This window comes from Phascolarctos cinereus, unplaced genomic scaffold, assembly GCF_003287225.1.
Source record: "Phascolarctos cinereus isolate Bilbo 61053 unplaced genomic scaffold, phaCin_HiC Scaffold_4;HRSCAF=312, whole genome shotgun sequence".
Lineage (NCBI taxonomy): Eukaryota > Metazoa > Chordata > Mammalia > Diprotodontia > Phascolarctidae > Phascolarctos > Phascolarctos cinereus.
Genome location: NW_027555847.1, coordinates 327,457,522 through 327,484,850, shown reverse-complemented (window position 1 = coordinate 327,484,850; position 27,329 = coordinate 327,457,522). Strand labels below are relative to the sequence as shown.

The window sequence follows — 27,329 nt, the reverse complement described above, 5'->3', positions numbered from 1 at the left end:
TAGCTTAAAGATATTTAGAACCTGGCTGGCAAGGGGACTGGAAAGGGGAAGCCCCAGGCACTAAAGACCAGCTTCACTTAATTCATATTTTTGCCTGACTGAGAGAATCTAGTTTATTACATCTTTGTGTTGAAGAAAATCTATTCAGCAAACAAAGCAAACCATGACTGGCCTTTTAACCTCTGCAATATTTAGTTCTACAAAAGGATTCAATACACCTGAATGGGCAGATGTGGGAATTTTCTGCCTGTTTATGGCTCTGGTTCTTTAAGTCACCTCCATGGCAGGTGAAAGCCCACAGAAAAGTTAGAGCTATTTCCAAACTTGCATGGGGCCTGCTACCCTGAACTGCATGACAGAGAGAAAAATCTTTCCTAAACAAAACAAAACAAAAAAGTGCTCTGGGTGGAAAGCATAATGAATTAGCCAATCTCATCTTGCTTCTTTATAAGCTGAGGCAGAAACCCCCCCTCCACACACACATTTTTCTTTTCAAATTCTATAAATTAAATTGAGTTTAAAAATGACCTTAAACTTGGGCCTGGCTTATTAATGATTTTTCTGGCCAGGTTATAATTGCTTCCAATGTAATTATACTGTGATGGAATCATAGCAATAGATTTGCTTTAAAGCAAGCTGGATTTTAAGAGAGGTGACTCCTTGGGCTTTTGAATTTACTTAAACAGTCTACAAGCAACATTACCCTGATGAATTTAACAGGCATTAATAATAAAGCTGGTGACTTCAATAGAGTGTCTTATCTTCAAAGCCCTTTGAAAACAAGGACTCATCAGTCTTCCCAACTAAGGCCCTTATGTCAATACAAGCTGGCTTCCTACAAGAAGAGTGATATGAAAAATAACTCAAATTCTTCTTAGGATTTACTTTATAATTTCATTTGTTTCATCCTGATTTATAATGGCTCTTCAATTGGCAGCAGTTTCTGACTCTTAAAACTGAAGTTTCTCTGTAGCTTAGTAGTTAAGTGAGAGAAGTGTAAGTCCTAGTTCTGACATGTGGGCAAGTCTGGGCAACCTGAGCCTCACTTTCCTCCTATGAAAAACAGGGAACCATAACACTTGCAATTTCTCCCTCCCAGAATTGTTGTGAATACATTTTTTCATAAATCTCAAATGTGAATTACTATGAAAAGCCTATAAGCAAACAGTTGACTGTACTAGGGATAGCCTATTTAAAGGTACCTTGCTGAAAAGACTTTTGTAATTCAATCACCCCCATATTTGAAATTTGAGGTTATTATTTATCAGATATTCTTAAACATTTTGCATAGGCTATCCTGTTTGAAGTTGAGAATGTGAGTCAGGGAGGTTAAGGAGCCAGATTTTCTCTTTCATGGGCGGTATCTACTCTCTCTGCATTCTTTCAAGCACAGTGGTAGGCACACGATCAACTCTTAATTCTCCTTCCTTTATCCATTCCCCTGGTTGAAGTATGGAGAAGTGCTTCCCTTTGCTCTTACTGAAATCCTCCTGTAATGCCAAGTTTGCATGAGGGGAAGGGAAAACAAGGGTAGAATACTTAACAGAAGTAAGAAGTCAGGATCTTGATGTGTGAGAATTATGGGAAAAGGACCCAGTGAAGCAAGCTACTTGTTGGAGCAGCAGAATTACTGTCTACATCCTTTTTTATGCTTCTCTTTGTTCTGCCCCAGGCCATAACTTCTTCTACTAGTTCACTGCTCTACTGAGCCATATCACTTAACCCCTGTTTGTCTCAGTTTTCTCATCTGTAAAATGGGGATAAAAATAGCACCTAGAATTATTGTGAGGGTCAAATGAGATAATAATTGTAAAGTGCTTCGGACAATATCTGGCACACAGTAAGTGCTATATAAAGGTTAGTGTCCAAGTGTGAAAGCTGGAAAGCAAGAGTGGTCATTGACAGTGATCTTCTAGGAAAGGAAAACAACAATGATAGCATTTATATTGGCTTTAAGGTTTGCAAAGGTACTTTAAAAATATTATCTCATTTGATCCTCATAACAACCTTATGAAATAAATGCTATTGTTATCCCCATTTTACAGGGGAAGAGACTAAGGCTAAGAAAGGGTAAGCAATTTGCTTAGAATCAAGCTAGTTAACGTTAGAGGCAGAATTTGAACTCAGGCCTTCTGACTTCAAGTCCAACACTCTTGCCCACTATACTACCTAGGTGCCTCCAAAAAAAAAATAGCAAACGTTTGTACATTGATTTAAGATTTCCAACGCTATCTCTTCTGTTACTCACAAGGACCATGGGAGGTAGGTGCTATTATTATCTTCATTTTACATCTGAGTAAACTGAGGCTGAGAAAAGTAAAATGACTTGCCCAGAGCCATAACTAAGTAAGTGTCTGAGAAGTGATTGGAACTCGGGTGTTTTTGACTCCAAGTTCAGTATTCTATCCACTAACCCATCTTAAAGCCTAGGATAAAAGGAATAAAGCTAGCCCCTAGACCTTGGAGAATTGAGGAAGGTGGGACTATGGCCTGAATTTGTCACCACTCATTTAACTGATGGAGACTGGACCCTTTACTGGAGTCAGAAGTTGCTCCTGGGACAAGATGGCATCACTGGAAAGATGAGAGGGGAAGAGAATAAAAGATGACCTCTCTCATGAGAAACACATGGAGATACATATCATGATTATATCAATATTTCCTCCTCCCCCCCCCTTCCCCAGACACATGCAGTTTACATCTCAGACTGAATTTGTAAACCAGGAGTTAGTTCTACATTGGGCTTTTCAAAGCTTTGAAGCCCAGTCACTACAAATAAAACAGAAGCCTGGTAGCCTAAACATATTATTCAATTCATTCTACAAACACTTGTAGGACTTGATTCTCTCCTCAGATCTGTGGTGAAGTGGCTTATATTGAAAAAGAGTCTGAGGTCTACCTTGGCCTCATCACTCTGCAACCAGCACTTTTTGGACCATACCTATTATCTCTGTTTACAGGACTTGCCTATGAAAACCATGCTATAAGGGAATGTGGGAGGTGACTAACATTAAAGAGTCATAAGATTCCATCTATCTATTTGCTTACCTGTAAAATTTAAATTTGGGGATTTTGGATTTAAAAGAACCAGTGCCATACAGTTAGTTGCTAATGTATCTTTGCTACAGAACTACAAGGCTTTGAATTTACTATACACAATTTTCTCTGCACACTGGCATGACAAGGCCAACCATAAAGGACAATGGTAGAGAGTATAATGGGTGGTGGACTGGGGAAAGAAAGAGAAAACCACTAAAAGATGGTTAAGGGTGCAGTGTGCTGTTTTCTGATTAAAAAACAAAAGAACACTGTTGAGACACTGACCTTTCATATGTTGTGCCTGGAAGAAGGGTAGCAAATAATAAGCTGACATTTTCCCAGTACTGTAGGAATGGTCCAGTTGAGTTTTTTCCTTCTTGGAAGAAGAGTATACAACTCCTCTTTGTCTTTCCTACCTCCATATTTTCTCTGCTTGCTTTTACCCAGGCTTATCATCCCAATGTACCACCTACATTCAACCACAAGGTAGTAAGATTCCCAACCTAAGTCCAATATTTTCTCCAAAATAGGTATGTGAGAAGAAGTGAACCCAAGTAGCAGAGTAAGACAAAGTAAGCTGGAAAGCAAGAGAGGTACTTTATCAGAGTAAGAGTAAGAGATTCTTTGAAGTAGCAGAGAAGAAAACTGGGTATCATTTCCTTCTTTGAAATCAAATATCTTTATGGCCCATATTCATTGCTTTTAAAACTTAAGGCAACCACATTAAATTCTCAGTTTAGTAGCAATTTTGTAATAGGAAGGATTCTAGGGTAAAGCAGAGTACTCCAGAAATGAATTAGATGCCATTTAAAAACAGATGCAATGATTTCTGAAGCAGCCTGGGCTACAGGGTTTCAGAAAAGAGCTTTAGCAGAGCCACTGATACTCAGAAATACAGATACTCACAAAAGCCACTGCTAGTTAGTCTGGTCCAGTAAATTCACATACATTAACTACTCCTTTCCTGACATCTGTGGCCATCAAAAGGGACACCATGAATTGTTAACAACAACCACAATAAATACTGAATGACAGAGTGCCTTGTGCTACTGAGAGACAGAAAGGACACACCACATAAACTACAAGGAAATCCAAGACTGCATGAAAGGTGGAGAAAATGGCATTTTGGATAGAGTTTCAGATGACCTTGAATAGTCAGGTTCCAGCTGCCATATGTACTTACCAAAAACGATTCTGAATAATATTTCAAATGCTATGATACCTGCTGCCTGTAATTCTCTTTCAGTGGCTTATGTAATGTTACCCTCATCAGTGGCAGTCTGTCAAAGCCTAGCCTATGGTGCTTTAACTCTCTGCCGAAGGCTTTTCAGAAGAAAACAACTAAAGCAGATGCTGAACAGGACAAGTCCTATCTCCCTTTGTTTTCCCTACTCCTCCTTGGCACTTTCCTTTTTCTTTCTCATTCTCTCCCTATTCTTTTCCCCACATCAGTTCTCTGTTGTTATTTCTCTGTCCACGATGCCTCCAAACTTTTCTTTAGCGCTCTCTCTCTCTCTCTCTCTCTCTCTCTCTCTCTTTCTCTCTCTCTCTCTCTCTCTCTCTCTCTCTCTCTCTCTCTCTCTCTCTCTCTCTCTCTCTCTCTCTCTCTCTCTCCCCCCCCTCGTTTGCCTCAGATGCCACTATTTTCATTTGCCCTTTTAGGTCCTAACGCAGGAGTGGGGAACCTTCGGGTCTCGAAGCCATGTGTGACCCTCTAAGTCCTCGGGTATGGCCCTTAATTCCGTTAAAGTGCTACACTTGAGGGCCTAAAGGACCATATGTGGCCTCCAGGCTGCAGGTTCCCCACCCCTAACACATTTAACTTCCCTAAAGGTGGCTGTGATCTGACTTAGTGGCAATCACTAGATGTTTAGCAGCTATGAAAATATTCAAGATTCCACTCACCTCCCTTTGTTACCATGCTACATTGTACTGTAGTAAAATGTAGAAAGGAAGTTAGGAACTCTTAAATAGGGATATTTTAGAGCTCAAGAGACTCCCCCAGCTTGGATTTAAGAACTATCCTTTTCCATGTCTGCTTTAACCTTCACACAAAAAGGCAGTATAATCTTTACTCTACTCCCAACAAATATCTCTATATCCTCTACTTTTTCCATAAGCCCTGAGCTTAAAGCTCTGAAACCTGCCTCTCTACAGGCATCTTTTTTTCCCTCGAAGGTCTTGCCAATACAAGGCAGTTTTTTCACCCATGGGACAAAGAGGGATGCTCCTTCTTGGCACTTCAGAATCACTATTCCTCTCCCATCTCTTGGCCTTCTCTCTTCTTTTTACATCTATGCTAGCACTAGCTGGGTGTGCCAGTGGCAAATCACTTAACTTCAAATTCCTCCTCCATAAATTTCCTCTCTGTAAAATGTCCCTTTCTTCATGAGATCAAATCCAGCCTCAGACACTTAGCAGCTATGTGACCCTGGACAAGTCACTTAAACCTGTTTGCCTTAGTTTCCCCATCTGTAAAATAAGCTGGAGAAGAAAATGGCAAACTACTCCAGTATCTTTGCCAAGAAAACCCCAAATGGGATGACAAAGAGTCAGATATGACTGAAAAATGACTGAACAACAACAAAAAAATGGGGATAATAAAACCATGGATTTTATAGGGTTATACTGAGGTTCAAATGAAAAAATGTTAATAAAGAACAGTGAAATTCTTTTTTTTTCCTGCTTTTTGTTTTTTTTTTGGTGAGGTAATCAGGGGTAAGTGACTTGCCCAGGGTCACACAGCTAGTAAGTATCAAATGTCTGAAGCCACATTTGAACTCAGGTCCTCCTTACTCCAACGCTAGAGCTCTATCCACTTCGCCACCTAGCTGCCCCAGAACAATGAACTTTTTGAAGTGCTATGTTCACGTGAACTGCTTTTATTATCCCATTTGCACCTTCCTTTCCTCATGCTCATTATTTTCAGTGCTACCCTCAGGTTCCATTCAAATGCCTTACTCACTGTTCTTCAATCAAGATTGGCAACTCATCCACAATTTATAATTTTATTAAAGAGAGTTGCTGGGGGTAGGGAGAAATTAACTGACTTGCCCACAGGTACAGAGATACTATGTCAAAGGCATTACTTGAACCTATATCTTCCTCACTCTTCTACTCATCACTGTACCATGCATGCCATTCTCTGTTTCTAAAACTTCTTGCTCATCCCCCTTCCACAACTTCCACTTACTGAAATCCTATCTTTTCTGCATGAACTAAATCAAATGCCACTTCCTTCTCAAAGCCTTCTCTGATCCTTCAATGGAAAAGTGATCTCTCTCTTCTCTGATCACTGCAATATTTGCTTTGCTTCTCTCTCATGGCATTTTAATATTCTATCTTGTATTAAATTCCTCCCTGAGGGCAGGAATTTATAACCTATTGATCTTTATATTCCATCCAGACCCTAATAATATTTTATAGATAGAAGATTTTTTCCCTAAACGAATGAGAGAATGAACGACTCCTGGTATTTAAAAAGCTGAAATATATACTCCTTTGTAAGAGAAACAGAACACAAAACAATTTATAGCAGAATCACTGGAATTATCTGCATTTGATATGAAATATGCAAAGAAGTGACTAATCTACTCTTTGTACTTGTGAGAAAAAAAAACTTCATAAAATAAAGCTGTTAAGATTAGTCATGCTAATCTCCAAAAGAGATTAATTATTTTCTGTTTCTCCTTTTTCTTACAGGGAGGTGAAAAGGTCATTAATGGCCTGACCATTTATTTCCAGATTAACATGGAAAACAAGCAATTAGGCCAGGTAGGATAAATGGCCAAGAGAGATCTCTTTTAAACATCCAAGAATCTGCAAACAAAATCCTAACCAATTGTAAGAAAGCTTACAGGAAAAAGGAGAATACCATGATGGTTTAGATTCTAGATCTTGGGTGTGGCCTTTTGACTGCCTCCAAGTTTTACAGAACAAATGTTTTTATTAAAAGGATTTGTTCTGTGAAGTTTGGATGCAAAGAGCTGCACCTGAGGACCTAGAGGGCCACATGTGACCTCACTCTGGGCTAGAATCACATAACACTCCTTCTTCCCAGTACACCGTACTTCATATGACCAACTTCATAAGTATTGTTGGTGTCTTCCTGTATAATCATCATCTACCAGAGAAAAGCTTTTGGAGAAATAAGCAGAAATGGAGGGTCTAAAAGAAATCAAGGTAACCTGTACATTTAGATATACTATGGGTCATGTCAGAGAACTCACCCTCCAGCCAGTGATTAGAGTGGAGTTCTCTCCCAGGCAAGCCTTGCAATAGATACTTTAGTTTTATTTATTTTTGGTCTGGACTTATGATTTCTTCAAAGTAATGAACTCCCAGTTTCGATTGGCAACTCATCCACAATTTATAATTTTATTAAAGAGAGTTGCTGGGGGTAGGGAGAAATTAACTGACTTGCCCACAGGTATAGAGATACTATGTTAAAGGCATTATTTGAACCTATATCTTCCTCACTCTTCTACTCATCAAGCCAGGCTGCTTCTCAGAGCTACTTTCCAATCAATGACATTGCTTTCACTTGTAAATCAAAAATGGAAAACACAACTAGTATTAAGACTTCATGACTTAGTTGACATTGAGATAGCCACACATTTTTGCCCTTTTTCTATCCTTTCACTCTTACTTCCTATAAGAAAAATAATCCCCTTACCCCCTGGGAATAATTGCTGGAATTACTGTTGGTAATTTACAATTAATAAAGTTGTCCACTGTCATATTATCAAAAGGAGATCTTCTATTTGGAAGAAAGATAACACTGCTTGTCAGAAGCCTGCTTGCTATATGTCCTGAACTTGGCATGCTGACCTCAGAGCCAAATTTCAGGCCTGCCCCTTAATACACAGACGAAAAAGAAAGGCATGGGGAGCAAAATGAATTTAAATACAAAGACTTTTGTTGCAGTGGTTTTTATCCAACTGGAGTTTTATTTTTAATTAAATTTGAAAAATATTTATTAAGTGCCTGCTCTTAGGCTGGAGGCTAAGGGCAAAATGATTTAGCCTCCTATGCTTCTGTTTCCATAAAAAGTCTTTAAGTCACAATCACACACACAAAAGAATCTATGTTGAAGCCCACAGGTAGAAACCAATCCATTTGCTTCCCAAGGGCAAAGGCAAAATTGTGAGAGATTAAAAACCAGTGAATTTACATACATTTTAGAAGCCCACAGAGGAGACAAATCCAAGTACAAGGGAGGTCTCTACTTACAATCTCTCACTGAATATATATATTTCACTTCCACATTGAGGCCTTCTTAATGTATGTTCTTTTTAATAAGAATCAATGGCCTTGAGCAAAACTTTGGCATCAGACACTGTGCATATGCATGCACTTGCTGATGACCACAGAATTATGGAATCTCATATCTGGGAGGACCCTGAGATCATATAAGGCCAAGACTCCCCTCTACAATAGTTCTGTGAAGTGGTCAGCCTCCCCTAAATGTCTCTAGGGAAGAGTGAGGGAAGGAGGAGGGAAAATATTTATTAATTGCCTGCTATATTCTAGGCACTGTTCTAAGCACCTTAAAAATATCGCATTTTACCTTCACAATAACCCTGTGAGGTAGGCATTATTATTGTCTCCATTTTACAGCTGAGGTAACTGAGGCAGGTTGAGTGTTGTTGAGTGACCTGTCCGGGGTCACATGGCTAGTAAGTGTTAGAGGCTGGATTTGAACTCAGGTCTTCTTGACTTCCTGACCCGGTGCTCTGTCCACTTCACTAGCTCTCTGTCTGAAGTGGAACCCACTACATACCCCAAGGCGCACATTTCAATTCTGGACAGCACAACTTGTTTGAAAGGGTTTTCTTACACTCCAAACCCAAACACCGTTGTCTATAACTTCAGTCCATTCCTGCTAGTTCTAGGGCTAAGTCTAATGCATCTTCCATGCAATAGTCCTTCCAATACCTGAGGATGGCTACCATGTGTTCAAAGTCTTCTCTTCTCAGAATGAAACATCCTCATTTCCTTCAGCCAATTCCCATATAGCTTGACCTCATAGCCCTTCACCAACTCTGGATCCTTTCAAGTTTGTCAATGTCTTTCCTAAAATGTGTCCCCTTTCTTGCCAGTGAGCTACTGACTGAAGCAAACCACACAGGACAATCCATCCTTACTTTATCTTTGTAGCCCCATTAGGGCTCAGCACAGTAGGTAAATGCACACAGTAGGTGCTCAATAAATGCTGAGTGAATAAATAAAACAGACTTAAAACAGAAGCTTTTGTCATCAGACTATAAGAGCTTTCTGTATTCCTTATTCTCCCCCTGGGATCACAACATCCCTCTTCTGTTAGTGTCTGGAATTACTAAAGAGATGTCTGAATGAACATTAAGAAGAGAAAGTTTCTGGATCCCCCAAACCCCTTTAAAAACAGGCTCAGTGATGAACTTCCTCCTTGGAAAAATGAGGAAAGAGTACAAGCATTTGAAACACAAGTAGCCTCAAACATATGTTTTCATTATACTTTTACCAAGCATGAAGCCTAATCTTCAAGATGGAGTTAATCCATTGCTGTGTGAAAGTAAACAGAAATGTCTCATTTTAAAGAATGGATCATCAAAGGTCATTCTTAGACTTCGGTTATCAGCAAAGCAGCACAACAGGATTAGAGAGAAAATGCACCATGTGAGGCTCAGACTTAGGCTGAAAAAGGAACCTCAGAGGTTACTTACTCAAAGCCTCCATTAAAAATAAACAAACAGAGGAGGAAACAGATGCCCAGGGAAATTAAATGCAATGCCTGAAAGTCACATCACACAGTTAGTTAACATCAGAACCATTGCCGGGGTCTCCAAGCCTGTGCTCTTTCCTTTCTCCCTTGATGTCTCCAAGAGGATTCACCAGCTCCCATGTTGTTAACTAGGTCAGGATCATACAACACTGATAGGGGAAAGGGTCCCTCAGGGAGCATCACATCTGCCTTTATGTTGATCCATCTGCAACTTACCTTCAGTATTGGAAATGGGAGTACTGTCACATTTGCTCTCACATTGCTGCATCGACGGAGGCCGGAGTGCTTCTGGACAATCACTGGATGCTTGCCCCGTGTAGGAGAGGCACTGAATGGTCCTCATTTGCTGTCCAAGTCCACACTGAGCAGAACACTGTGTCCCGAAGAGGCAGAAAGAAAACACTGATTTTGTTGGTTTCTGAGATATTCAAGATGACTCTATGCTTGTAAATTCATATACTTATATATACTTCTTATAAAAAAAGTTTAATACTAGGAAATTCTGGCATTAAAGTTCTATTGAAAATTAAAATTTTATGACATCTATTTACTTCTGTGATAAGTCAAATTGCATATCTCCCACTGAAGGCTCAAAGCCTCCAACACACAGTCACACATAGGGAGCACAGTTTTCAAAGACAAGGGGGTCTCATGTAATTCTCCAGTTTTGCCTGGGGTGCACAAATAGTTTGTCTTGTTATATTCTAGAACATTACACACATAAATGATACTCCCAATACATCTAAAGTTCCCTGGAGAGAGACATACCCAGACAAGTGTACAATGTTACTGCTCATAGACTTTCATTTCCTTTTTTATGCCAGAAAATAGAGGTGATATAGTTCCCAAAAGACCATATACAGGACTCCTTGGGACTCTTCTCAAGTTAAAATAAAACATTGAATCAATAAAAGGGGACAGACTAATTCCCAGATTGACAGGGGTTTAATCAGTGTTTCCAGGTTGTTTTCAAGGACAGAAAGTCATTGTTGTTCTCTATTTACCTGGAAAATCGCAAAACAGTGTAGGTCAACCTGTAGGCCAGATTCCTGGGCAAATGAATGCCCACTGTCCTTTAGTTTAGTTCAGCCCCTAACTACAGTGATGAGACCTAAGTAGGACAAAACCCTGGCCCAGTGACTCTATTTTGGGGCCTTGATTAGAATGAAGACTAGGAGGAGGCAACCACCTAAGAAGTCACACAGAGTAAAGGTAACAATTAGGAACATTTTAAGATACCATTTTTCACAATTTCTAAGAAAGTTAACTATCCAGGGCAAATATTATGATGTCAGATTACATATCTTCCAACGCAGCTCAATACCTCCACAGCAGATAATAATACAAGGGTAACAATTTTCAAATGTTTAGGGTCCGGACCAATAAAAAAGAAGCAAGTGTTTCTTCATGCATCTGAACTTGGACATCTACAGGGTCTTAGAGGGCGAACCTGGTATTGGTCAATGAAGTGTCTCTTTTTCCCATTATTTCGCCCAACCATAGAGTTGAAGTCTGATTTTACTGTTATATTAAAAGAATTGGAATTTAAAGATACCTCAAGGGACCAAGTAAATTTTTATACCAACTCATGAGCCTAGTTTTTCTTAATGACACCTTCTCTAGGCATCAGGACTCTTATTTCTTTTAGGATTAAAAAAAATCTAAACTCCCTGGGATGAGAGTAGACAGTTATTTGTTAACTTGTTAAAAATCAATTCTCCACTCCCCAGGCTAAAAGGGATTTTGAAAGTGATTGCATGGAATGTCCCTGAGTATATGGAAGCCATGCTGATTGGCTCAGCAAGAAACCTAAATGTAACATCCAATCCTACTGATAGTGTCTGCGGTATTGGTGTGCCATGAGGGAAACATGACAGAACCATTTTGGATTCATCTGCACCAAACCAAAAGGGAAATTCAGTATTTGCCAAGTGAAAAAGGACACGATCCATAAAGAAATATTTCATTTTCAAGTTTCCAGGAAAGAACGACAAATAAAGTCACCATAAAATTCACTAAAAGATCTTTTAGAATGTAATTACCATGACTATTTTCAATTTGTGGCACAGGTTTGGACGAGAGAGGGAGGAGTATGAGAAAAGTTGGGCAGATTGTCCTATGTATAACCAAACAAAGACTTTATTGACTTTTTTTAAAAAAAGAACAAGTGATTTCATTGGTCTAGGGACTCCTTAAAATGACACTCCCTCCAGGGATACAGAGTAGCACCTCCTCTGTAACTTATTACCTTAAAAGTGTTGCCTCCTGGGACAGTGAGACATTAAGTGACTTGCTCAGAATCACACAGCATGTGTCAGAGGGAGTTCTCAAAACCAGATATTCCTGGCTCTGAGGTCAACTCCTTGTACTGCCTTTCAATCTCTACCTTTTAGTTAACGCTGTTTTAAAAAAGTAATTCCAAATCGACAACTAGTCCAGTGAATCCATTCAGCATGGAGCAAAAAATAGTCGATAGACATTTATATTGCAGCAGGAGAAGACTGAGAATATTAGCAGAAAAGTACTCTCCTGGTTAAAAATAAAGCTTTTCTAAGATATGTTTCTTTTAATAGCATTCTAATGGAATATAAGTTCCTCAGGCAAGGTCAATTTTTTGCTTTTTGTTTTGGATCCTCAGCAACACAGTTCTTTCCACACATTAGAGACTTAATACAGGTTTGGACTGAACTGGATTAGCATGATATCAGCTTTGTACTACAAAATAGTCTGTACACTGAAATATATTTTGGCACATCACATACCATTTGTTACATGATCATTTGTTATACAATGTATGTGTGTGTTTGTGTGTGTATAATGAGATTGAAAATGACTTGAGGAAGGTGCCAGGACTGTCTTACACTTCTCTTCGGTTCCACAGTGCACAACACATGGCAGACACACAGTCTAACATTCCACAAGTGTTTCATTCAAATCTTTGTTGAATGGAGGCCAAGATGAGGAAATGTACGTCTTTTCCCGCCTCCTCTCAAATGAGAACAGAAGGATGTGAAACTGTTACCGTACTATAAAAATACATAAATATAGCCAAACACCAAATCTGCCCTATTTGGGTGAAATACTATTGCTATTAAACAATGATAGTTTCACCACACATGTAAATTGCACGAACTCTCATTATCTCATTGGCTTAGCCTTGTGTCACTATAGTTTGGGTCTCCATGATTTTGATCCTAAAGACCTAGGAAAATATTTGTATTCATAAAGTAATATCAAGCATGAAAGCATAGATCAGATAGGCTTTTATCTCTTTGACTGCAGATTTAGTCGTGGAGTGCTCCTTGTATGAGGCTTTTAATGTTCTGAAAGTAGGTCATTCCTAGTGAATCCAAACAGAAGCGTTACTACAACCCATACTTACATGTTGTCACCGTTTTCTTTTAAGATATCCTAGAACTTCCTGAGTCTTAGCCAAATAAACCACCCCATTTTTTTCTGTGAGAAAGAAGAGTCATCCCCATTTTACAAATGATAAAATTAAGGGATAGAGAGGTAAAATGACTTGTTCTTGATTACAAAAAAAAGTTGATTGTTGTGGCTGGGAGTAGAATTAAAACTTCTTTCAATTAATTCTCTGGCTAACAAGATTATCCTTCTCATTTAAATTTAAGGCTTTAGGATTTGGGCCTGGGGAATCATGGATGTGTCTCTGGGTACATCTGTATGTATAAGAGTGTGTGCCTGTGTGTCTGTGTGTGTAACATGAATGACAAAGGGTAAAAATGTGTGTGTGTAGGGAGGAGGGGAAAGAAGCCATGTATGACACACCTGTCATGCAGAAGTCCTGGAACCTTACTACCCATCTCTTGAGCCCTTCTATCCACCAACCCTGGAGTCCCAGACTTCGTTTTCCCAAGGTGCTGCAGAAGCAGGCAAGAAAAGTCAACACATGCTGCTTGCTGCCTTACCTGGCCCCAGTCTCCAGTCACCCAGCGAGGAGGAGGGCAGCGGCCCAAGCTGCAGCGGATGCGGACAGGAGGTTTGCTTTCCTCTGGGCAATGGGCAGCTGGAAACGTTTTGGAAAGGTCACTGCTCTTGCATAGAACAATCCGGTGCTTGAATCCTGGACCACATTTTGGAGTGCACTGGAAATGAGACGAATACAAATGAACACTGACAGTCTGTAAAGACAGAGAAAAATCTTAGGGAAGTCTTTCCTGAAATAAGTGTGTGTTTGGATATACAGGGTACATACACATCAAACTCAAGGCAAACTCTCCCAGATGTGAAGCCTCTTTATGTTTTAAAGCAGAAATACTTTTCTCTTTCCCCTGCGTCTTTAGAAGTTCCATCCTGATGTTTGCTTTTCTTGGCTCTCTCTCTCTCTCTCTCTCTCTCTCTCTCTCTCTCTCTCTCTCTCTCTCTCTCTCTCTCTCTCTCTGTCTTTCTCCATTTCTCCTTATCCTTGACCTCTTTCAACTGTGATAATATACTAATTTTTGGAATGTGGATTCCTTAGTTTCCTACTTCAGCATGTATTCTACTGATAAAGATTCTCGTATTATCATAAGGGCTTATGCTATGTGTAGAGATCTTGTCTCTGAAGCAAGCTTGGAATTCTGAATGTCAGGCTACAACCAATTAAGCTGATTATTCTTGTAGTTTTGTAGTTAGATTTATTTATATCATGGAGCATTTTTGGTACAAAGAAAGTCCCCAAGTCCATTCCTACTCATCAACTAAATATAGTTTGATTTTGTTCTTCGGATGGCTACTGCCTACTCCCCAGAGGAAAAAGTAGCTTCCCATTCCTACATAGGTCGACATCTCTTTCTTCTAGGTTAATGAAAAGATGAAGGGGAGAATGAACTGTCTGGCTCTAAGAAAGAGGCTTCAGTGTAATAGTGGCTGGCTGAAGCCCTCTAGACTTCTTCCTTCTATCTGCATTCCTTCTTTAAGAGTATATCCTCTGTGTGAAGACAGGGCCCTGTGTATAAAGGCTTATACCTGAGAAAATGACAGATCTGGACCTTTGAGATCATCTAGTCAATTTACAAATGAGGAAACTGAGACCCACAGAGGTGAAGTCACTTGTCCCAAGTCACACAGTGGCAGACCCAAGCCTTCTAAACCTGTTGACTCCAAGTCCAGTGTTCCTTCCACTAAACAACATTATTAACTCACTCTTAGTAGGAGATGTGCTGGAGATGTTTTTCCACTAGCTTTGATAAGCTTGGCATGAGGAGCTGAGAGTACCCCAAAGAATGTGAGCGCAGTGAAGTCTCCAACTTCACATATACATACTATCTTGGAGTTAGTGTGCTGGGGCAGGGGAGGAGTTCTGATGGTTTGCGTAACACGAGACTAGGGAGAGAAGAGAGATTCTACCTTTCCTTCAAGTAATGAGTGGTATCAAGTGAGTCTTTATTTATGGTGGGAGGAGATAGATTCAAGGGAAGAGTCACATTGCAGAGTATGTAATACAGAACTCCTGCAATAGCCTAAGTCAGAATATAAGTAAAAGAATATTTCAAGAATGATAGTCAAGGCAGGATTACTCGTTATACTTTGAAATATGATCTCAGGAAGGGTCCTCACTCTTGAAAAAAAGATAAATGGTAAAAGGCAGCATGATACAGTAGACAGAAGATCTGGTCTGACCTAACACATGTTGGTTGTATGACTCTGGGCAAGTCATTTAACCTCCCATTGTTCTAGGCAACACTTGAAGACAGTAAGCTGCAGAGACTCAGGAGTTCCCTATATCAATGAAATCTCTAAAAGGGGAGAGAATAGGTTTGATCCCTATCATTTATTTGTATTATCTTGTGCCCTGTTTTTTCCTTTACTTTGCCCAGTGAAATGTACAGGGGGATCCTCCTGTTACTGAATTCATTTCCATCTTCCAATCTCTCAGTTTTTTCTCTCTTGGACCCTACTTTATTGACTACTGATGAGAGAAGCTTCCATCACACTCTTCCATCTTGTTCCTTGTTCCCTGACCCTCTTTTATTATTGTGATTCACCACATAGTGTTAGCAATAGCAGAGTTTGACCTCAGAGAATGTTTAATAAATATTAGATGAAAATGACTTTGAGTTGAACTGAGAAAAAGAAAAAGAAAGGTCCCTTATACAAAAGGGTCAAAAAATAAACACAAAAGAAGAACTGAAGAGTATTTCAAAACTATTTAGGGGCTTGATCTTATACTCAGATAGCATTTCATAGGAATCTCAGATTTAGTGCTTTTTTCCCAACCCAACACTGCTCCTCACTCTACTCAGCACCTGGACCCTCCTCATTCTGGGACCACCTGTCATCCTGCAGCCTGCTCACCTTGGAATATACCTCAACAAGGCCTACCCCTCTTCTCCCACTGTTGCGTTCCTCCTGGAACGCAATTTTGTGAAGAGGCCCAGGCTGCCCTGTTTTCATTTCCCTCCCAGATCTGCTCCTGATTTCCTGGACTTCCAACCATGCCCTTGCACCAGATACTTTCATCTTTGGAGTTTAATGAGTAAAGGAGTGACACAGTCAGGCTTAAGCTTAAGGAAAATCATTTTTGGCAGCTGTGTGGAGGACAGATTGGACTGGGGGAATCTGAGCCAGGAAGATAAATTAAGAGGACATTGCAATAGCCTAGGCAAGAGGTTATGAAGGGCTGACCCCAAGGGGGTGGCTTTGTGGACATAGGAAAAACTGTGGAGGAAAAAATGGTAAGATTTGGCAACTTACTGAATGTGTTGGATGGGGAAAAGTGAGGAACAGAGAATGCCAAGTGTACAAACCTAGGAGACTAGAAGAAGGTGCTCTTGATAAAAATAGAGAAGTCTGGCAGAAGGATGAGTGTGAGGATAAAGAGAATATTCTATTTTGGATATGTTGAGTTTCATGTGTCTCTAGGATATCTAGTTTGAAATGTCCAGCAGGCAAGGCAGTGATGTGGAACTTAGGATAGAGGAGAGCTGAATATGTAGATCTCTAAGTCATACACACAGAGATGATCATTAAACCCATGGCAGAGTTGAATTCACTGAGAAACTACAAAGGGAGAAAAAATCATGTCCTAGAAGAGAGGTCACTGAAAACCACCCATGGTTAGCAGGTGTACTATGGATGGTGAGATTAGGGAGTGTTCATATAGGTAGGAGGAAGAACCAGGAAATAGTACTGTCATAAAAATCCAGAAAGGACAGAAAATCCAGAAAGAGAAGGTGACCAACAGCGTCACATGTAGCAGAGAGGTCAAGAAGAATGAAGACTAAGAAAAAGACCAGCAGACTTAGCATAAAGAGATTATTGGTAACTTTGGAGAAAGCAGTTTCACCCGTGTGATGAGGACAGAGGGCAAAAATTCTAAGAGCTGAGAATGTGCAGATAGCTTTTTCTAAGAGTTTGGTTGAGGAAGGGAGGAGAAATATAGGACAATTACTTGATGGGGACAGGCAGTCCTAGTGAAGGTTTTTGTATTTTGTTTTAGTTTTTCTTATTTTAAGGATGGCGTCTTGGGCAATTGAAGGGAAGGCCCAGGGAAGGAGCTAGTAGATAGGGAAAGACTGAAGATTAGAGAGAGATGAAGGTGAATAAGGGGGCAATGTGCTGGAGAAGAAGATGGCATCAAGAACACATGTAGAGGTATTGGTTTTTGCCAGGAGAAGGGACAACTCGATGTCAAGGGATGTCAAGGAGATGAGGAAGAGGTCCTACCAAGGTCAAAAGACTTCAAGACTAAAAGAGAGCTCAAACTGAAGAACCTCAATTTTTTTCAGTAAATTCTGAAGAGAGGTCTTTAACTGAAAGGGTGTAGGGAGGAAAATGTGTAGAGGTTTGAAGAGAAAACAGAAGCTTTTGGAACATCTTCTAGGGAGGAATAAAAGGACTGCCTTACTCAGGTTAAACCCCTTCCTTGAGGTAAAAAAGAATTTCAGGACAACAAGAATAAAACCTCATAAAGGAAGACAAATAACACTCTATGCTGTGGCAGCAAAAGTAAAGGGAAGAATCAACTGGAGTAGTGAATCACTGACCAGTAAAGACACTACTAGGCTGCCAAAGCAAATGAGAGACAAACATAATGCATAAATAAAAATAGGGGGCAGAGTTTCCCATTACTGTACATTTCCAAAATTTCATACTTATTCATTGCAGGTCACCATGACTAATGGGGAATATAACAAAAAAGAAGAAATGCTTGCTTAGGAATTCTGATAAAGAGTACCTCAACCACACCTCCCCTCCTTTCCCCCTTCTCCCACTCCATATCACATGGGTTTCACAGATGTCAGCAGGAGAAATGCTCTAGAAGCTCCTGGTAATACCAGGTTCATCAGACTGTAACATTTCCACCAGGCCCTGGCCCACAAACACTGCATTACCACAGTCAGAAAATCTACCCTGGCTGGTTTCATGTCATACAGGCTGCATGTCTTCAGATAACTAAAACAAGCTGGTTTTCAAAATTATTTCTAGGAACTACTGAGCAGCTAATCTCATTATAATAATATCAAATCCTATTGATAGAGCACTTATTTAAAAAGCACTTTACACTACCTATATGCTATAGGTATTGCAAATATTCTTGTCATTTGCATTTTACAGATGAAGAAACTGAGGCTTAGAGAGGTTAAGCCATTTGCTGGTAAGTGCCAGAGCTAGGATTTGAATGTAATGTCATGAATTCAGATCCAATACTCTTCCTGCTCTATTGTACATCCTAAGCATAAACATTTCCTAGACATTCTAAGCGTAAACATTACTCAACATCTAGCAGCAGTGGTTTCTGGGGAGATCCTTCACTCACTAAGAACTGCTCTTCTACTCATGTCACCTTCCAGCAAGTTCCTTGTGCCTTCTTGGGTCAGAAAAGAAGGTTCCAGAATTGAGGGGGAAAACAGAGTCATTGTCTCAAGCTTATTTCTTTATCCTCTTCCTTCTCCTTCCCTCTTTCTTCTTCATCTCATTATTACTAAACCTTTATCTATCTTGTTTATATGTGTATGTATCTGGAAGTGTGCTGAAAAAGAGTTCTTGGCAAGTCAACAGAATCCTCTGCTGGAGTCCTATTCCAATGCCACACTGACCCTGCATTATCAAAGGGCAGTCCAGGAAATATAAGCCTGGAAAGGTCCTACCAAGGTCAAAAGACTTCAAGTTTAGGCCTCTGTCTGTTAGAGGAGAATCGTTGTTGTTGTTTAGTCATGTCTGACTCTTTTTGACCCTATTTGGGGTTTTCTTGGCAAAGACACTGAAGAGGTTTGGGGTTTTCTTGGCAAAAATACTGGAGAAGTTTGTCATCTCCATCTCCAGCTCATTCTACAGATGAGGAAACTCAGACAAGCAGAGTTAAGTGACTTGCCCAGGGTCACACAGCTAATCAGCATCTGAGGCTGGAAGTAAACTCAGGTCTTCCTGACTCTAAGTCCAGTTCTCTGTAGGGACTCAACATTCGATTGGTTCTACAATGCTGAATTTTTTAGCCACAGCAACTCTCAAAAACCACACAGAGAGGGTTTTAGAGGGATTTCAATCTGTATCAGAGATTGCAAACAACAGTGTAGTGAGGCTTAAACAAGCAGTGGATATTAAAGCATTTTGCAAACTTTAAAGAGCCACATAAACGTTAGTTATGATTATTGTTATTGCTATTATTATTATAATTAGCCTACAGTCATCAGGCCTTCAGTCTGGTGATGGATGACTTCACTCCCTGAGCCTTCTATTCCACTCCTGCCAAACTCAAGCAATACTTACAGAGCAATACAGGGATGTGCTAGTAAATGTTTAACAGACAGACTCTTTTAAAAAACAGCATGATACACTTTTAAGTTTACTCTATATTATTAACATTTCCTTAAATCTAGACAATCAACAACAACAACAACAACAACAACAACAACAACAACAGCAACAACAACAAAATAAATCCAGCCCTGATTTGTACTGATTGCTGATGTCTGAGGAACAAATGCTCACGCTGGAAGTTTATCCGGTTAAAGCTGGCTCCAGCACACCTCCGCATGCATAAAGACTCCCTGCCTCACAGGTATTTTTATAAAGAAAGCACTTTAAAAATCTAACTACCTAAATGTGAGTTATTATATTGTGAGTCCACTATTTTAGTTTGGGTTTCTTAGAATGTAAGTTCTGGGAGAGTGGGCTATGTTTCTCTGAAGTTTTCCCTCATAATGTCATAGTTAGTATGAGTACAGACACTAATGATCTCACACAATATCTATTTTTGTTGTTATTGTTCAATCATGTCTGACTCTCTGTAACCCCATTTGGGGTTTTCTTGGCAAAGATACCTGAGTAGTTTGCCATTTCCTTCTCCAGCTCATTGTATAGATAAGGAAACTGAGGCAAAGAGGGTGAAGTTACTTGCTCAGGGTCACACAGCCAGCAAGTATCTGAGGCCAGATTTTAACCCAGTAAGACGAATATTCCTGACTTCAGGTGTGGCACTCTAACCACTTTGTCACCTAGCTGCTGTAATATCTACCTTAGAAATTTCCTTAAAGGCAGTGATTAGATATGCATCTATTATAATGGGTATTCCACATTCCATATATGTAATACCACACTAATGACAATCAGAAGTTTGAATAGGTATTACACTAATAATGATTCTTTCTACTTAGATTCAAGTATAGTTCAAAGTAAATCAAAATCCTCTCAAATTCATTTTCACACTGACTTCATTAAGTTTGATAGAGAGAAGATATCATTTCTTTAGGCTGTCTTGGATAGAATGACTAAAGGAAACTCTTCCCGGTTCTGGACATTGCCAGTAAATAGCTTATAAGTCAGGATCTCTCATTCTAATCATCATAGTTTTATGCTATCTTAGTGATTCTCATCATTGTTTCATTTTCATAAAGATTAAGAAGGCATTTATTCAAATCTGCATATATACTCTGGTTAAGAAATCCTACAATTAAAGGGACTAATTCTTTCTTTGCAGAAAGATATTTCAGACAATTCCCAGGAAAAAAAAAAGTTTGGGTCTAGGTAGCAAAAGAGAACAGATGATAGCATAGGGGTTACAGTCATATAACCCGTGTGTGTGTGTGTGTGTGTGTGTGTGTGTGTGTGTGTACAATCATATATAAATCCTGCTGGATTTGTAGGTTTCAATGTAAAGTTGTTTAGGAGAGGCAGTGTGCCATAGCAGAGATAGGACATGACTCAGTAAGATGTGGATTAGAATTCTGCTCTGCTACACTCATTAGTCAGGTGACCGGGGTAAGTAACTTCACCAGAGACCCTGTTTCCTCATCTGTTAAGTGGGATTCACAAAACTCCACTATCCACACAACGTAGTTGTGAGCAATGTGTATTGGAAATCTTCATACACTACCAAAATGTGAGTTGTTACTTGCCATGAAGCCAGGGCTAATTCTAGATTTGGCTTCCAACCAAGGTATCATCCCTTGTTCTAGAAGTTTTATGTTACTGCCTTTTGAAGTTACCTTTTCTGTTTCCCATCCCCCCAGCTCCCAACTTTCCCAACCAATACCTAGCTTAATAATGGAATTATAGGTTAATTTGTAGTCCCTCCCCAGGCGGTCAATTTGTATTTTAATGTCTTCTCTTCAAGACAGTGACTTAACCTGAAGAAACATTGTCAATGGTAGGAATTTCAGGGAGACAGATTGGGTGAATGAGTAGGGCAGGGGGAGGAGGGAGGAAGTGGATACATCTTTCTCAATTGTACTCTATGTGAACAGCAGGCATTTCATAGAGTACCCAGATCTCTGCCATGTACTATAAGAAATTAATTTCTTTCAATGTGTCATCTGTGGAAGTCAAAAGTAACTTTCTGGACACATCAAAAGAAGACATTACGGCTGGTGAAGTCCACCCACAATACTCAGTCACTTTTATGTTTTCCTGCATGTTTTTAAGACCTACTCTATTCATAAAAGGGTGAGAAGGATGGAAAGTCAATGAAAGCCCAATATGGCATGGGAGATCCTAGCAATGAAGAGCCATTTTGTGGCTTAATTAGCTTCACAAAGGGCTGCCAAAGTAGCCATTTTCCACCTGGGTAATTTGGCATGTTTTTACCATAACCACAGGGTGGGTTTCATTGATGAAGAAAACGGTTCCTGGCTTTGCAACAATGGAAATTTTATATCGCAGCAGCCGGGGAAGAAAAGGAAGGGGTCAAAGAGCAAATTCCATCCGCTATAACATGTTTTCACCAGCTGAACCTCACCCTTGTGATTAGCAGAGATCAGAAAGCAAGTGTGGGGGGGGGGAATAGGAAGGCACAGAAAGAGGAAGGAAGTTTGCACAGGCGTGTCAGGAGAAAATCCATGTGAAATATTTGCGAAAGGTTCACTAAGAGAGACCAATGTTGCTGACTACTGTTCTACTGGGGCCTCTTTTCAATAGTGGGAGGAGTCTCATTCCTCTGGGAAGAACAAGCTCCTTGTTTCCATTCTCCTTCCCATTGCTGTCCAGATTTTTATTTTTACTTGAAACTATTTTATTTTGGTAGATTGCCCCCCCCCCCGGAAAAAGTAAGCTACCCAGTAAAGGAGAGCTTGGTGTTTTTCTTTTGGAAAATACAGAAGGAAAACTGTAAGGGAGAAAGATCATCTTTTCCTACTTGAACAAATTTATGAAGGTCAGGAGAGTCCCTGAGACAATGAGAGCACCCTTTTTTCACCTAACCCCTAAAGTGAATTTCCTGGAGTATGCATTGTGGGTGAGACAAAGCGTTTCTTACGAGATTGTAACACACATGTAAGTCCAGTCTCAGAATGGAAAAGAAGGGGCAGTGCAGTATAATGGAAAGAACAAAGGCTCTGGAATTAGAGCACTCAGGTTCAAATCCTGCCTGATGCTACCTGTGTGTCTTTGGACAAGTTACTTGATCTTTCTGGGCCTGTTTTCTTCACCTGTTCAATGAGGGGTTTGGATTACATGGCCTCTCAAGTTACTTCTAGATCTATACTCCTGTTATAAGCCAGGTGGCTATTAATGCAGAACAGCAGCAAAAGAGTCAGGATTATATCTTCCATGCTCTGACCCTACTATCCACAAAAGATTAGAAGTCTGGACTAAAGCTCAATAGTTTGAGCATACTACTAGCTCCAACGAGCTATGATTCAACAGTTACTTCCCAAAAAAGCCAGAAACTGAAAGCATCTAGGAAAGTACTTTCAAAGACTCTGTGAAAGTCAAAATATCAATAGGAAAAGGAAACCAAAAGAAAATGGGTCAAAATATCTTCCACTGGTTTCTACAGTATTTCCAATAGCAGTTGAAAAATGGTAGAGCATCAGACTTTTAAGCTGAACTTAAGTCTCTTGGGTAGAAGCTTCTTTCGATGTTTTTTTGAAAGGCAGCATGCTCAAGAAAACTCGCTCTCCAAGCACTAAACTTGTGAATCAGAAGCCATGATTCATATTCCCAGCTCTGTGACCCTGGATAGGTCATTTAACCTCTCTGAGCCTCAGTTTCATCATCTGTGAAACTGGATAATAATAATTATACTACCTATCTCACAGCCTTGTTCTATCAAATGAGACAATATGGATACAAATGCTATATAAATGTAACATACTATCAATGCTGAGTGCGGTATGGGGAATAGAAAGCTGACCCTGGAACAGAAAGACTTGGGTCTTAGTAGGGCAGCTAGGTGGTGCAGTAGATAGAGCATCAGCCCTGGAGTCAGGAGTACTTGAGTTCAAATTTGGCCTCAGATACTTGACACTTACTAGCTGTGTGACCCTGGGCAAGTCACTTAACCCCAACTGCCTCATCCCCCCCCCAAAGAAAAAGACTTTGGTCTTAGTCCTGCTTCTGACTCATACTGACAAGTCTATTAAACCCTCAGTGCCCCCAGACAGCCCCCTAATATGCTAAGTTACAGAGAAGGTGCCAACCCGCATTGGTAGAGGCAGTTTCTTCATTGGGAGATCCTTATGCCAATGAGAAATCACAGAGCTACAGCAGATATAATAATTATCATGATGATAAATAATTATTATAGAATATATTATAATTATAATATCTGTGACATAATTATAATCACATATAATATATTGTGTAATTATATATAATTATAAAATAATTATTATAATGATGACAACATAATAAAGAATTTAACATGATAGTTGGAATGGACATACATCAGTAACTAACATTAACCTGGACTCCAAGTTCATAACATCAGCTGTTTTCTCATGATGATTCTCATTCTCTCTTTCTCTCTCTCTCTCACACACACACACACACACACACACACACATATACACACACACACACACACACCTCTCTCTTCCTCTCTCTCTCTCTCTCTCTCTCTCTCTCTCTCTCTCTCTGCCCCTGCTCCCTAGCATTATATTAACATAAAAATAAGTAAGACAAAAGACAAAAAATGTTGGCAGACAAGCCAGTAGCAAATGAGTGCACAGACTATTACTCCTTGCAGGGAGATCTGGGCATTTTATTTCAATGAGTAGTCAGGGTGTTCTCCCAGTCCTTGGTTAACATTTATCTTTTTGTTTTTCTGTTTCTATGGCGCTGATAGACTGTGGGACTTGTGCACCCCCGTACCTTTTTATTAAAGGTTCTTGACCTTCTCTCTCCGGCCTTATCTCTCTCTATTCCTAACACAATCCTACTGCCTCAGGTAGGCCCATCTTGCTGTTACCCACAGGGTGTGCTGGAGCGACCAATGTCAGCTAGTTAGAAGTAATTGTAATATGTTTAATATGAGCATTGAGAACTCAGAAATGGGCAAATATTACAAATCAGGGCTTGATTTGTTCTTCTGTTGATTGTCTAGACTTAAGAAAGCAATGGAGAAAATGACAATAATGCAGATTAAATTTAAACGTGCTCTGTCCATTTTTTCTGGAGATCTGGTAATTAAACATTTACCAGCATATGCCCTTGACCCTTACTCGAGCCATAGCATGCCATTATTCCTTCTACCTTTGCTCAACGTTCCTCTGGCCATTCTCCCTCTCTGCTAATCCAGAGTCTATACTAATCAAGACTAATCAAGTCCCATGCCTACCAAAAGCTTTTATATATGACTCTAGCCCTCACATTTTCCTTTGGTGAATGCCTAGCATTTATATTATAAACCTGAAAATCATAAAACTTGGTACTTGGTTATATATAATCTTGCTCTCAAATTGTGTCTTGAATATAAGTCTTCCCTGTAATAAAATTAGAAGTTATCTGAAGGAAGAGGCCCAATTCAATTTAATTTGGTCCAACAAACAATTATTGAGTACCCACCATGTGCAAGATATTGTGGCAAATGATGTACAAGAATTATGCTTCTACTTTTTCTGTATTCTCCACTACCCTAGCACAGTGCTGAAAGAGACAAAGTCCTGCTGATTTGACTTGAGATCCTAAGATAAATTTATTCAACTTTTGGCTCTCTCAACAAGATCATTAACAATGGAAATTTAAGGCATTCCATAAAGTCTAAGAAACTGAATTGCTAAGAAAACTTATGGAATGTGGGTAACCCTGTGAAATCATGCCTACTCTTTTAAATTCAACCAGGAGTCTGTCTACTTATCATGGGGGGATCCATGCTGTTCCATACCACAGTTTAGAGCAGAAAACAAAAGAAAATCCCCATATTTGATTTAAACTGTAAGAGAAATGTTAAGTAGTCAGAATGTAATTATTGAAATTGGAGTATGGCCAGGAAACTAGGAAGAAAAAAAGTTCTGCCAAATCTGTGGGTAACCACAATGGTCAGCATCTCCTCTTTTACATCCCATCTAAAACACAGGTCTTCGTATACCACCATGCCTCCCAGAAGGCAAGGCCACTCAAACAGTATCGATTCAGAGAAAAGAGAGTTACCTCTCAAGTCACCCACAAGATTTCTGAAAGAACAATATTTGGTCTGATTTTCTTGCGAAAGCTTGCTCAGGAGAGAGACCCAAGGTGAGTGTCACATTTATGGACCAATGCAAGTCAATCACAGAAAACATAGCTGACACGACTCTTGTCTTTCTAAACATCTAAACTATGCCATTAAACTTGGAATGTTTTCACCAAATATATACACAAATTTTTGTTTTCACTTCATCATTCATTTCTTACTGATCAGTACCCAGGAATGTTACCACCCTAAGGAATATGTGGACAGTAGATGGGTATCTAAACCAGGATGAATAGCGTAAGGTCAAGAATCAGTTTCATCCTTTATTTCATTCTAAAGAGCTCCTCTAATGTCCTGCTTTTTATTAGCTTTCTCTATGGCACATGTGTAGCCAAAAACATTGTAGCCAATTCTTCCTCCTTGCCCAGGTAAAAGTACTTGGGGAGAAAATGACACATTCAGAACTTTGAATTCCTCAGCATGTCGATGACATTGACTCCATATTTCTTCACCAGACCTTGGACAGAGCACTTTCTATAATGTCCTAGAATCTAATTAAGTAAGGATCAATTGATGATTCATGAAGAGCTACATAGTAAGCATAAGAACATGGGTTGAAAGCAAAGGAAGAATACATTCTACTTTCCCCTGAGTGACTGGAAGGCAGGAGCCTAAACCTTAACATGTTCATATCATTGCATTATGTCTGGGTTTAGGCAGCCATTTAATTAAATTCAAATGATAAGAGCAGACATATTTACACGATTTAAAATGTTATCTTTCCCCCCCCCGTCTTCCAAGAAGGCCTGAAGAAAGAATCTTTGTTTTCACTTCAATTTTCAAGGAAATACATATTTTCCTGGCTATGAGAGGACCACTACTTAAGAAGAGCAAAGAGGTGAAAGATACATGAGTAATCATGTGAATAAAGTCCCTAAACTCTCAGGGGTTCTTAACTTGGGGTCCATGAACTTTTTTTTACTGTTTTCATAAATGTACTTTTATATATTTGTTTTCTATATATTTTATGAATTCTAAAACATTATTATGAGAAGGGATCCATAGGCTTCACTAGACTGCCAGAGGGGTCCATGACATAAAAAAAACCTTGAAGAACCCCTGCTTTAAACTCTCTCTCCATTAGATTGGATGCTAAAAATTCATTAACTTCCATGACCTCGGAAAATCTTACTACCTGTCAAACAATAATAGAAAATAACATGGCTCAGATTCACTGGTATGCAGGTATCCTTACTTTGGCAAGCACTAGGAACTTCACATACTCAGATGTCCAAAGTATTAAATATTTTGCTATTGATAGTAAAGACATCTTGGAGAAAAAAAGAAGACAGCCTCAGATTTCCTTACTTCTGACCAGTCCAAAGCAACCCACTGAGGGGGGCAAGACTGGTTGTTGCAGGGCTCTTTTTCAATGGGCCGATGGGTTAAACAGCTACTGTAGTCCAGTGTCTCCTCCTCGGAAGGTCCAATCTTCCTGATACAGAGCACTGTCCTCGTGCGCATTCCACCATCACAGGTCTTGCTGCACTCCAACCAATCCCCAATAAACCACCTGTAGCACCAAGTGGGAGAAACACAGAGAAGCATTTCCTAAGTGCAGCAGCAATTTTCAGCTGAGTTGCAAGCAATTTCAAAAAGAGACCAAATCCTTTCTCAAGTATATCTATCTGGAAA

At 39.7% G+C, this 27,329-nt stretch overlaps 1 protein-coding gene across 1 annotated transcript in view; it reads right to left on the bottom strand.

Annotated features, from left to right (window-relative positions):
- Window positions 1-27,329, bottom strand: part of ADAMTS6 (ADAM metallopeptidase with thrombospondin type 1 motif 6) — a 339,960-nt gene that overhangs the window by 7,550 nt on the left and 305,081 nt on the right. Inside the window, exons 22-24 of the mRNA XM_021007265.2 lie at window positions 27,003-27,207; window positions 13,732-13,908; window positions 10,019-10,175 (exon numbers count right to left, since the gene is read on the bottom strand). Coding sequence (XP_020862924.1) covers window positions 10,019-10,175; window positions 13,732-13,908; window positions 27,003-27,207 — 539 coding nt within the window. The remainder of the gene's footprint in view (window positions 1-10,018; window positions 10,176-13,731; window positions 13,909-27,002; window positions 27,208-27,329) is intronic.